Source organism: Homarus americanus, unplaced genomic scaffold (assembly GCF_018991925.1).
Source record: "Homarus americanus isolate GMGI-L3 unplaced genomic scaffold, GMGI_Hamer_2.0 scaffold25483, whole genome shotgun sequence".
Classification (NCBI taxonomy): Eukaryota; Metazoa; Arthropoda; class Malacostraca; order Decapoda; family Nephropidae; genus Homarus; species Homarus americanus.
Genome location: NW_024726235.1, coordinates 8,653,405 through 8,663,921, shown reverse-complemented (window position 1 = coordinate 8,663,921; position 10,517 = coordinate 8,653,405). Strand labels below are relative to the sequence as shown.

Genomic DNA, 10,517 nt, shown 5'->3' with positions numbered 1-10,517 from the left:
TGTTGGAGATAAATGCTTTGTATAATTAATTTTTTAGGCGGATACGTCGGTATTGTGATATCGAAGGGAACTGTCCGCCAGGGTGGCAGGAAGCGCTGTTGTGTCTCAACTTTGTACAGGTGGTCTAGTCCAAACATCTTCATATGTGTAGCTGTAGTTTGGATCCATTTAGACTCAGTAGTCCCATGGTTCATACATTCTAGCAATTTTAAGGAAGCAATGTTATCAGGATCACCACGCAGAAGCCTCAGGGCGATCACGAGGTTGACTTCAATTATTCTATCTTTAACACTGGGTATACCTAGTTCTTTCCTCATATTAAGTACTTTAGTGCTCATGGGACATCCTAGGATAATTCTGAGGGCTTTATTTTGCATTTTCTCGAGCTTGTCAACGCCTTTCCCGTCACGAATGACCAGGGCTGGTGCGTGGTAATCTATCAGAGATCTTATATAGCCTAGGTACATTGTTTTAACAATTCTAATATTAGCACCATAGTGAGGGCTGTACCCCGCTACACTTCTAAGACCGAGGTGTTCACAGACTGCGTATACATGGTTCAGGGTGGTTTGCATTGCACGATGAGTTTTAGTATGTATAAGAATATCATCAGCATAGCTGATTGAGATATTGCTGGGGTTGTCTGGTATTAAATTTAATAATGCATTCATAAGAACATTGAACAAAGTGGGGCTAAGTACTCCACCTTTTTAAGTTTATGGTGTGCGGTGTCGGAGTGGATTTGCCTATAGGGTCACAAGTTCGCACCCGAGGTACCCAAAGATCACCCAGCTGTGAAAGGGTACCTGGATTTAAATGTTCAGTGCCAACCACGCTGCTTCCTTGCGTACAAAGAAAAGGTTGTTTACATTGTGTTGTACCTACACTGTCCCTGATGGGTTGAGAGGCTTATTGAACCCATTTGACTATTTGTTATTCATTGTCTTTAAAATTAATTTCCTTGTGTTCTATGTGCTGTTAGCAGCCATCTATGGTCCCATCCTCTTGTGTCCACTCTTAATAAGGAGACAAATTTTAGGGTTCTCCTATAAATGATAAAACCTTTGGAGTCACCCATGCCCACACATGTTTACATTTCTTCCTGAAAACCTGAGCCAATGCGAAAATATAGTTATGTGCACAAAATGATGAAGAGTACACAGCAAAGTTCTCCTGGATGTAAACTTCCTCAATGGGCAACACTGCAATAGCGTGCTTGCCTCTCACGAATGTGTCCCGGGTCCTATCCCTTAGCCGGATTTGAGAAGGGTGTTATCCAGTGTGTACACCACCAAACATCATCATAGGTTTTCAGTATCCTCTTGTACTAAAACTGGACCCATGAAGGACAGGGAGATCAAACAAGCCATCGCCTTCCTTTCCCCGTCAGTGGTAAACTATACTAAAAATGAAAGATAACTCACCTGTGACACCCACGTCTTTTTGCCACTTTTAATCGGCCTTTGTTTCGTTCTCTGGTTATACGTAATCGTTTTACACCGCAGGAGTTGATTTGCGAGTATATGTGAACCGTAAGATAAAAGAGAATGTAAACAGTACCATCTCTCACGCTGCTGTACACTGGGCGGGTCACGCTCAGGAAGACAAATAAAATATAAGTAAATAAACAAACGATGTAGATGTATTTCCATGGGAGTAACTAACTGGCAATTACATAGTTTGCTGATATTTTTTACGTAATTATTAGATAAATCTACGTAAGTGCTACTTTATGCGGACGTGCTGCATAATCGAGTTTGTAACATTTGCTGTGCAGCATAAAGAGGTTAGAGGCCTTTGAAATGTGGTGTTTTTGCAAATAAAAAAGTAAAGAATAGCAAAAACTTCAAGAAAAATGCTTGAAATTAACACACACACACAAAAAGCCGAGATACTTCGGTCATATAATAAGGGATGAGGGGATAATATACTAAATATTAATGGGCAAATTTGTGGGTAGGAGGACCAGGGGAAGGCAGATACTGGGATGGATGAATTAAATTACAAACTGGGTCCTTAATAAGTTGCACAATTGTGGAGGATTGGTGAAAACAGCCCATAAACGTTTAGAGTGGAGGACTGTGGTCGCCAACCCTCAGAAATGAGGACGGTACTCAGATTGATTGATTTCCCATTTAACTCTGTAAGTCGATCTTCGAGGGTGTAAGTCCTCTGTAGCGAAACTCAAAACAAAATATCCGCCATCAAGAGATACAATATTATAAATATTTATAAATATTGTAAATACTTTTGAGTATCCGGTCCCCAGCCCCTATACAGCACCATCGACGATAAACAGATACTGTATAATTATACTTACCATTACAATTAAGGATTATTTAAAACATGGACAGTATTATTCTTTAATGTTATTGTAATTGTTCACCATCAAGAGATATGTTTATTCTGTAAAGTTTTTGCGATACCATTAAAATACAGAAGCATAACACATTATATTTGAGGACCATCTCCCCACTGTGAGCAAGTCGCGGGCAGGACATGACCCGCATAATACAAATCCCTCACATCACGTCACCAGTAAGACAATACATTTTTAATAGGTCTCACACTTGGTACAATACGACCCATGTACAGTGTTACAAGTTCCTCATGAGCAGGAAGTGGGCAGGATAAGACTCAGTATTAAAGGTGATATACGAGCAAGACAACATCCATTATTACAACCTCCATGAGCAGGACGCTGACACGATACAACACTCATGAAGGTGTCTCAAGGTACATTAACCATCGTAAGTCTTGGTCAGTCACAACTACGACTCTCAAATGTTTATATATCAAGTTTTCCCTAACTCGGAATTCGAGGACATATAATATAATCAGAATAATATTAACGTATAAATCTGAACATGTGGAATCCGTCTCTGAACGACTGGACTGTTAAGGTGTTCAGGAGGTTGTGGTACAGTACATACCCACGAGGCCAGCAATTTGGTATCAGATTCATGCGTTGACGTCTCTGGGTTAGCTTACAGCAGGTTAATTTTAGTTACATTAAATAAGTCGCTTAGTTTAGGTTAGTTTAAGTTAGGGAGGTGAATGACGTAAAGATAGTGAAGGTTATGAGAGAGAGGATGTGAGATAAATCACTTATACAACTCGAGGTGGCCTGCTGTCTGGTGAGTGGTTAATCTTGCTCAGGATAAAAATATCTGCCAGTGGGTGGACGTGGGAGAGTTGAGGTTAAACGAAACTTTCAATCTGCCTGACGGCGTCGCGGGTGCAGGAAGATCTGGCCAGAAAGGGGCTGGTAGCAGGACTAGGAGGTTGGTGGGCGTGGTTAGTGTTGCCCCAAACAGCGGGACTAACGGGGCGGCGATCCACTAGGGGGCATGTCTCTCCCTCGCCCCGCAGGCAGGTGTAACTACAACGGACTAAGAGTCTCTGGCTCTTCCAGGGAGGGAGAGACTTGTTGAGGCTGCTGGTGAGTGTAGTGTTGCTGACGGTGCTGTTGTTGGTGGCCGTCTGCTGCACCGACCACCTCACCTGCTCCCCGCGACGCACACCCACCAACCTGCAAAACATCGTCTGTTATTCTGTGGACCTATAACAGTAAACCCTATCCTACCATTCACCTACGATGTGAGTTTATGCCATTGATTATCTTAACATAAACTTGAGGTATGAGACGAACTTATAGCACATCTAAGCCTGCCACTGACCATTCAAGACTACGGCACTCAGTATAAAACTTGATTTAGCATAACTTTGCTTGATACAAAACCCAACACATATGATATAAGTGAACAACATTTTAAAGTTTAACCAAACCTAGTCTGCAACACGACCTACACTGTATGACGTGAGCTGATAACAAAATTCAATTTAACTTAATCTGCATCGTAACTATCACTTAACAATTCTAAGTTGTCGATAGCAAGGTGACCAGCGCCCAGTGAACACAACAGACTATGAAACTAAAATATAACACACAACAATAGGATGTTATATGGGACAACAGAGGTGTCTCGAGATGGTGGTCCTGTTAACCTGCCCTAGCCTAACCTAATTTAATCTACCCTAACCTAACTTATCCTCATCTATTCTAACTTAACCTAATTCATCCTCACTTAACCAAACCAAACTATCCTAACCTAACCTACCAACACCATCACTCACTCACCAGCAAATTATTCCTCTGATACAAGATTAACACATGTGAACAAACTGTCTTAATTATCAAACACCTTAATCTGTTATAGTTTACCTGACTTCGGTGTATTTGTGAAGTAAATTAGAGTTGAGAAGAAAATTTATGACGGTTTATTCTTAACTTGAACAGAAATATGAAGCTAAACAATGAAATAAAGAAATATACTATCAAGTAAAATTCAGTATGTACAGTCACGAACAGAATTAACTGGACACTTCTGGCGATGTCTGGTAACTAAAGGGTCACGTACATAAGAAGAGACATGGATTTTAATATTTATTTACTCTGATTTATTCTTCGTGAGATATTTTTTTTTATAATGTAATCCAGAAATAATTTACAGTAAAAAAATAAATCACTATTGTTACATTACATATATGACCCACGAGTATATGCCAGATAATACCACACGTGTCCAAGGAATTTTGTCCATAACTGTACACACAAAGCCAGACCTGAAGAAGGCGCCACGGAACTTCGAAGAGGTGACGTTGTAGAGGACGGGGTTGATGGCTGAGTTGAAGTACACCAGGATCCTGAAGGCGTACAGCAAGTTGTAGTACACCTCCTGTTGGGGGGAGGAGAGTACAAGTACACCTTTATGCGGGAAGTAATGTATACCTGTATTACGAGGGCAATGATGAATAAGCCAGAAATACAGAGTGAGATGTGTATATAACATTAAGATATATACAGGAGGGTGTAGTACACGTCTAAGGCACAGATACATCTTAAAATGACAATAAACTAAGGGTGTACTCAAAGGACAGGACGCTGGGGGAGTTACACCACTGACCTGACCGAGGGACTGTTCTGACTCCTTGGTAGTGAAGATGAACCAGAGACTGAAGACTCGGTGAGGCAACAGACACACGAAGAACACCACCACCACCGTTCCCAGCATCACCACCACCTGTCATACACACATATATACCTTACAGATGGTGCAAGGAGGGAGGGGGGGACGGGAGAGAGAGAGAGGACGGGAGACAGGAGAAAGAAAGGACGAGAGAAAGGTATGTACAGTACACAGGGAGAGAGGGAGGTAGGGAGAAAGAAAGAGAGAGAGAGAGAGAGAGAAAGAGAGAGAGAGAGAGAGAGAGAGAGAGGTGGGGGGGAGGGGGGAGACACAGATATATAAATAAATATGTGAGTACAAATATTTAGTTGAGTTAAGACAACCATAACTGGGCAAGGCAGACCATACACACCTGTCAAGTCAGTATTACCATATCTGTAGGTGGATTAAGTGTTACCTGTAGGTGGATTAAGTGTTACCTATAGGTGGATTAAGTGTTACCTGTAGGTGGATTAAGTGTTACCTGTAGGTGGATTTAGTGTTACTGTATGTGGATTAAGTGTTCCCTGTAGGTGGATTAAGTGTTACCTGTAGGTGGATTAAGTGTTACCTGTAGGTGGATTAAGTGTTACCTGTATGTGGATTAAGTGTTACCTGAAGGTGGATTAAGTGTTACCTGTAGGTGGATTAAGTGTTACCTGTAGGTGGATTAAGTGTTATCTGTATGTGGATTAAGTGTTATATGTGGATTAAGTGTTACCTGAAGGTGGATTAAGTGTTACCTGTATGTGGATTAAGTGTTACCTGTAGGTGGATTAAGTGTTACCTGTAGGTGGATTAGTGTTACCTGTAGGTGGATTTAGTGTTACCTGTAGGTGGATTAAGTGTTACCTGTAAGGTGGATTAAGTGTTACCTGTAGGTGGATTAAGTGTTACCTGTATGTGGATTAAGTGTTACCTGTAGGTGGATTAAGTGTTACCTGTAGGTGGATTAGTGTTACTATGTGGATTAAGTGTTACCTGTAGGTGGATTAAGTGTTACCTGTAGGTGGATTAAGTGTTACCTGTAGGTGGATTTAGTGTTACCTGTAGGTGGATTAAGTGTTACCTGTAGGTGGATTAAGTGTTACCTGTAGGTGGATTAAGTGTTACCTGTATGTGGATTAAGTGTTACCTGTAGGTGGATTAAGTGTTACCGGTAGGTGGATTAAGTGTTATCTGTATGTGGATTAAGTGTTACCTGTAGGTGGATTAAGTGTTACCTGAAGGTGGATTAAGTGTTACCTGTAGGTGGATTAAGTGTTACCTGTAGGTGGATTAAGTGTTATCTGTATGTGGATTAAGTGTTACCTGTAGGTGGATTAAGTGTTACCTGTAGGTGGATTAAGTGTTACCTGTATGTGGATTAAGTGTTACCTGAAGGTGGATTAAGTGTTACCTGTAGGTGGATTAAGTGTTACCTGTAGGTGGATTAAGTGTTATCTGTATGTGGATTAAGTGTTACCTGTAGGTGGATTAAGTGTTACCTGTAGGTGGATTAAGAAAGTGTTACCTGTATGTGGATTAAGTGTTACCTGTAGGTGGATTAAGTGTTACCTGAAGGTGGATTAAGTGTTACCTGTAGGGTGGATTAGAGTGTTTACTGTAGGTGGATTAAGTGTTATCTGTATGTGGATTAAGTGTTACCTGGGTGGATTAAAGTGTTACCTGTAGGTGGATTAAATTGTTACCCTGTATGTGGATTAAGTGTTACCTGAAGGTGGATTAAGTGTTACCTGTAGGTGGATTAAGTGTTACCTGTAGGTGGATTAAGTGTTATCTGTATGTGGATTAAGTGTTACCTGTAGGTGGATTAAGTGTTACCTGTAGGTGGATTAAGTGTTACCTGTATGTGGATTAAGTGTTACCTGAAGGTGGATTAAGTGTTACCTGTAGGTGGATTAAGTGTTACCTGTAGGTGGATTAAGTGTTATCTGTATGTGGATTAAGTGTTACCTGTAGGTGGATTTAGTGTTACTGTATGTGGATTAAGTGTTACCTGTAGGTGGATTAAGTGTTACCTGTAGGTGGATTTAGTGTTACCTGTAGGTGGATTAAAGAAAACTGAATCCTCAATACCACCTAACACTTCCGACTTTAATAGACAAGAGTTGAACTGAAAAGCCAATGCGTGTGTGTGTGTGTGTGTGTGTGTGTGTGTGTAAGTAGGGAGGGCCCTTGGTGCTTCCGTGTCGGTTAGGTCTTCAAGTAATATCCGTGGCAGAGTCTCGGTGACACGGCAAAACTCGACGTCTCTCCTACTCTTGTGTGTGGTTTCCAGTGGAGAAGGAGGTGAGGGATGGAGAGAGAAGAGGAGAGAAGGGGAGAAGGGGAGCGAGGAAGGGGAGACGGAGAAGGGGAGGGAAGGCATAGAGGGAGTTAGGAGGGGAGGGAAGAAGGAGGGGGGACAGAGACGGAGGAGGGGGAGGAGTTAGGAGGAGGGAGGGAGGGAGGGAGGGAGGGAGGGAAGGAGCAAGGGGGGAGGGAAGGAGGGAGGAAGGAAGGAGGGAAGGAGGGACAGATGGAGAGACGGAGGAAGGAAGGGAGAAAAGGAGAGAATGGTGTGGTGAGGTATTACTCTCCATCTTCTTGATTACTGCGGCTCGCTCGGGTTATTACCAATGTTGCTTTTTACTGAGTGATAGTGTAGCAAGGAGGCGCCTCTGTGTGTGTGTGTGTGTGTGTGTGTGTGTGTGTGTGTGTGTGTGTGTGTGTGTGTGTGTGTGTGTGTGTGTGAAGTAGAGAGAATAGACCCACACACACACCTGTTTACGAGCCTGGAGGTTGGGATTGGGCTTGTCCTTACACAGCTGTTTGTCCTCGAGCAACAGCTGTCTGGCGATCCTCCAGTACAGCACCACCAACACCAACAGAGGCAGGAAGAATAGCACCACCATCGATGACACCACGAACACCTGCCGAGGATCCACACACCTGTTCTTAAATCTCGTATAGTTAAAGGGAGAGATAAAACACCTGTAGGTAGATACTGTGAGAAGACTGATACAAAAACACCTGTTGGTATTTGTGTTTACTGATATAAAAACACCTGTAGATAAGGTACTTCTAAACTTACTTTTCTAATTAGTCTTTATTTACTGTTAAGTCATTGAGTGATTTTCCTAAACATGGAGGCTGATTTGTAACCTGAAGTCCTGATTCGTATTTTATCTTTCTGGCTAGGAGGTAGGAGACAATGAGTAGGGGGTAGGAGATAATAGGGAGGAGGTAGGAGACAGCAGGCAGGAAGTAGAGGTAGGAGACAGCAGGCAGGAAGTAGAAGGCAGCGGGCAGGAGACAAGAGGCAATAGATAGGAGATAATAGGGAGGAGGTAGGAAGCAGGATATAGCAGGGAAAGGGAGGTCTAAGGATACTGTAAGGAGTAGGAATAGTGGTAAGAGGTAGGAAAGAGGAGGATGGAGACAGCAGGGAGGAAGTAGAAGGTATAAGAGACAATAAGGAAGAGGTAGGCGGCAGGAAGGGTGTGACTGACCTTGGCCCACAGTATGTCAACACGGGTGTAACAGACGGGCACCAGCGACTGATCGATGTATCGTACATGGGTGTACTCCGTCAGGGCGATCACCGGGCTGCAGGAAACAAGACATAAGAACATGAGAATGGAGGGAACTGCAGCGGGCATATTGGTCCATACTGGGCAGTCCCATTTACACCCAGCCCCTATTGCTCATATATCCATCCAACCTATGTTTGAAGCTATCCAGCGTATTCGAGTTAATGATGCTTGGTAACTTGCTCCACTCATCCACTACTCTATTTCTAAACCAATGTTTACCTATCTTGTGCCTAAATCCATTTTTTTTCTAATTTAAAATCATTGTTACGAGTTCGCTCCATTTATACACCTCGATCATATCGCCCCTCACTCTACGTCTCTCGAGGGAGTGCAGATTAAGATGCTTTAACCTGTCTCTGTACTCAAGGTTCCTAATACCCGGGATTAGACTTGTCATTCTCCTCTGAATTCTTTCTGGGGATTCTATATCCATTCTGTAATACGGTGACCAGAACTGAACTGCGTAATCCAGGTGTGGTCTCACAAGCACAAGATATAGTTTTAGGATGACCTCGCTAGTCTTGTAACTAACACTCCTCTGTATGAACTCAAGTACTTTATTAGCCTTGTTTCGAGCAAATACACATTGTTTACTTGGTTTAAGATTCATACTTATCATTATTCCTAAATCTTTCTCACAGTCGGATTCCTCAAAAACATCGTTGTCCATCTGGTATCTGGTTTCTCTGTTTACATCTCAAAGACTAAGTACTTTACATTTGTCCATATTAAATTCCATCTGCCATTTTTCAGACCATTCGAAATTTTTTTTAGGTCTTCCTGAAGTTTTGCGGAGTAATTAACCTTTTCATTCATACATTCATTCATTCACGGATTCACTGGCCGATTAATTAATTCATTTATCCACGGATTTATTCACTTATTCACTCATTCACGGATTCACTGGCCGATTAATTCATTCATTTATTCACAGATTCATTCATTTATTCATTCACGGATTCAATTACTCACTGATTGATTGATTCATTCATTTATTACTTCACTTATCCATTCACTACTGGCGGGAAAGGGGAGGTTTATTGAATCTTCTATGGCTGAGGGATGTTAGAGAGAGATCCCCGTGTACACATTATCACGTAGAGAGAGAGAGAGAGAGAGAGAGAGAGAGAGAGAGAGAGAGAGAGAGAACCTTGTAATAACATCAAACCAAGAGAGCATCATGTCATCAGCCAGGAGTACCAACAGCAATAAGAGTGGCAGCCCTGAAACACAATAACACGTATACTCCCAGCACTAAAGAGTATTGTTACCCCCTACCGAGGAGATCCACGAAGAAGCTACAGTCGTAATTCTAATATACTGTAGTGTGTATATATTCAGCCTATATTATATACTGTGTACATATATTGCAGCAGATTTGATCTTATGTAAATTTATTAATATAAAGGTGTTTTTTGTTAGCCAGAGGATTCATACACACACACATACACATGTAAACATACTCACACACAACACATAAACATACACAGCACGTAAACACACAGCACGTAAACACAGGTCGTAAACACACACACACACAACACTGACCTGGTGACGGAGGTAGCGAGGACCCACACGAGGAAGCAGGCGACGGCAGCACGGGCCCGACTGCAGGGTGGGCGGCCGTCAGGGGGTGACAGATGGCCCGGTAACGCTCCACGGAGATGGCCAGGATGGTTAACATGGACGCATGAGCCACAGTGAACTCCACGTAGGGCACAACCTTGCCTGAGGGAGGAAGGAGAGTTAGTGGGGGACTGGCTGGAGGAGGGAGGAGAGTTAGTGGGGGAGGAGGGGAGGTTAGTTAGGGAAGGAGAGTTAGTGGTGGAGGGAGGAGAGTTAGTGGAGGACGGAGGGACGCGAGTTAGTAGGCTGCAAGAGTTGGTGAAATACTCGCCAAAATACGCCACAGTCCACCAGCAATTTGTTA

General features: G+C 42.6%; 1 protein-coding gene across 1 annotated transcript in view; it reads right to left on the bottom strand.

Moving 5' to 3' along the window:
- Positions 1-2,351: 2,351 nt before the first annotated feature.
- Positions 2,352-10,517, bottom strand: part of LOC121865556 (growth hormone secretagogue receptor type 1-like) — a 19,299-nt gene continuing 11,133 nt past the window's right edge. Inside the window, exons 2-7 of the mRNA XM_042365072.1 lie at positions 10,136-10,315; positions 8,504-8,600; positions 7,775-7,924; positions 4,968-5,084; positions 4,627-4,739; positions 2,352-3,532 (exon numbers count right to left, since the gene is read on the bottom strand). Of these exons, the coding sequence (XP_042221006.1) occupies positions 3,202-3,532; positions 4,627-4,739; positions 4,968-5,084; positions 7,775-7,924; positions 8,504-8,600; positions 10,136-10,315 (988 nt within the window). The 3' untranslated portion in view covers positions 2,352-3,201. The remainder of the gene's footprint in view (positions 3,533-4,626; positions 4,740-4,967; positions 5,085-7,774; positions 7,925-8,503; positions 8,601-10,135; positions 10,316-10,517) is intronic.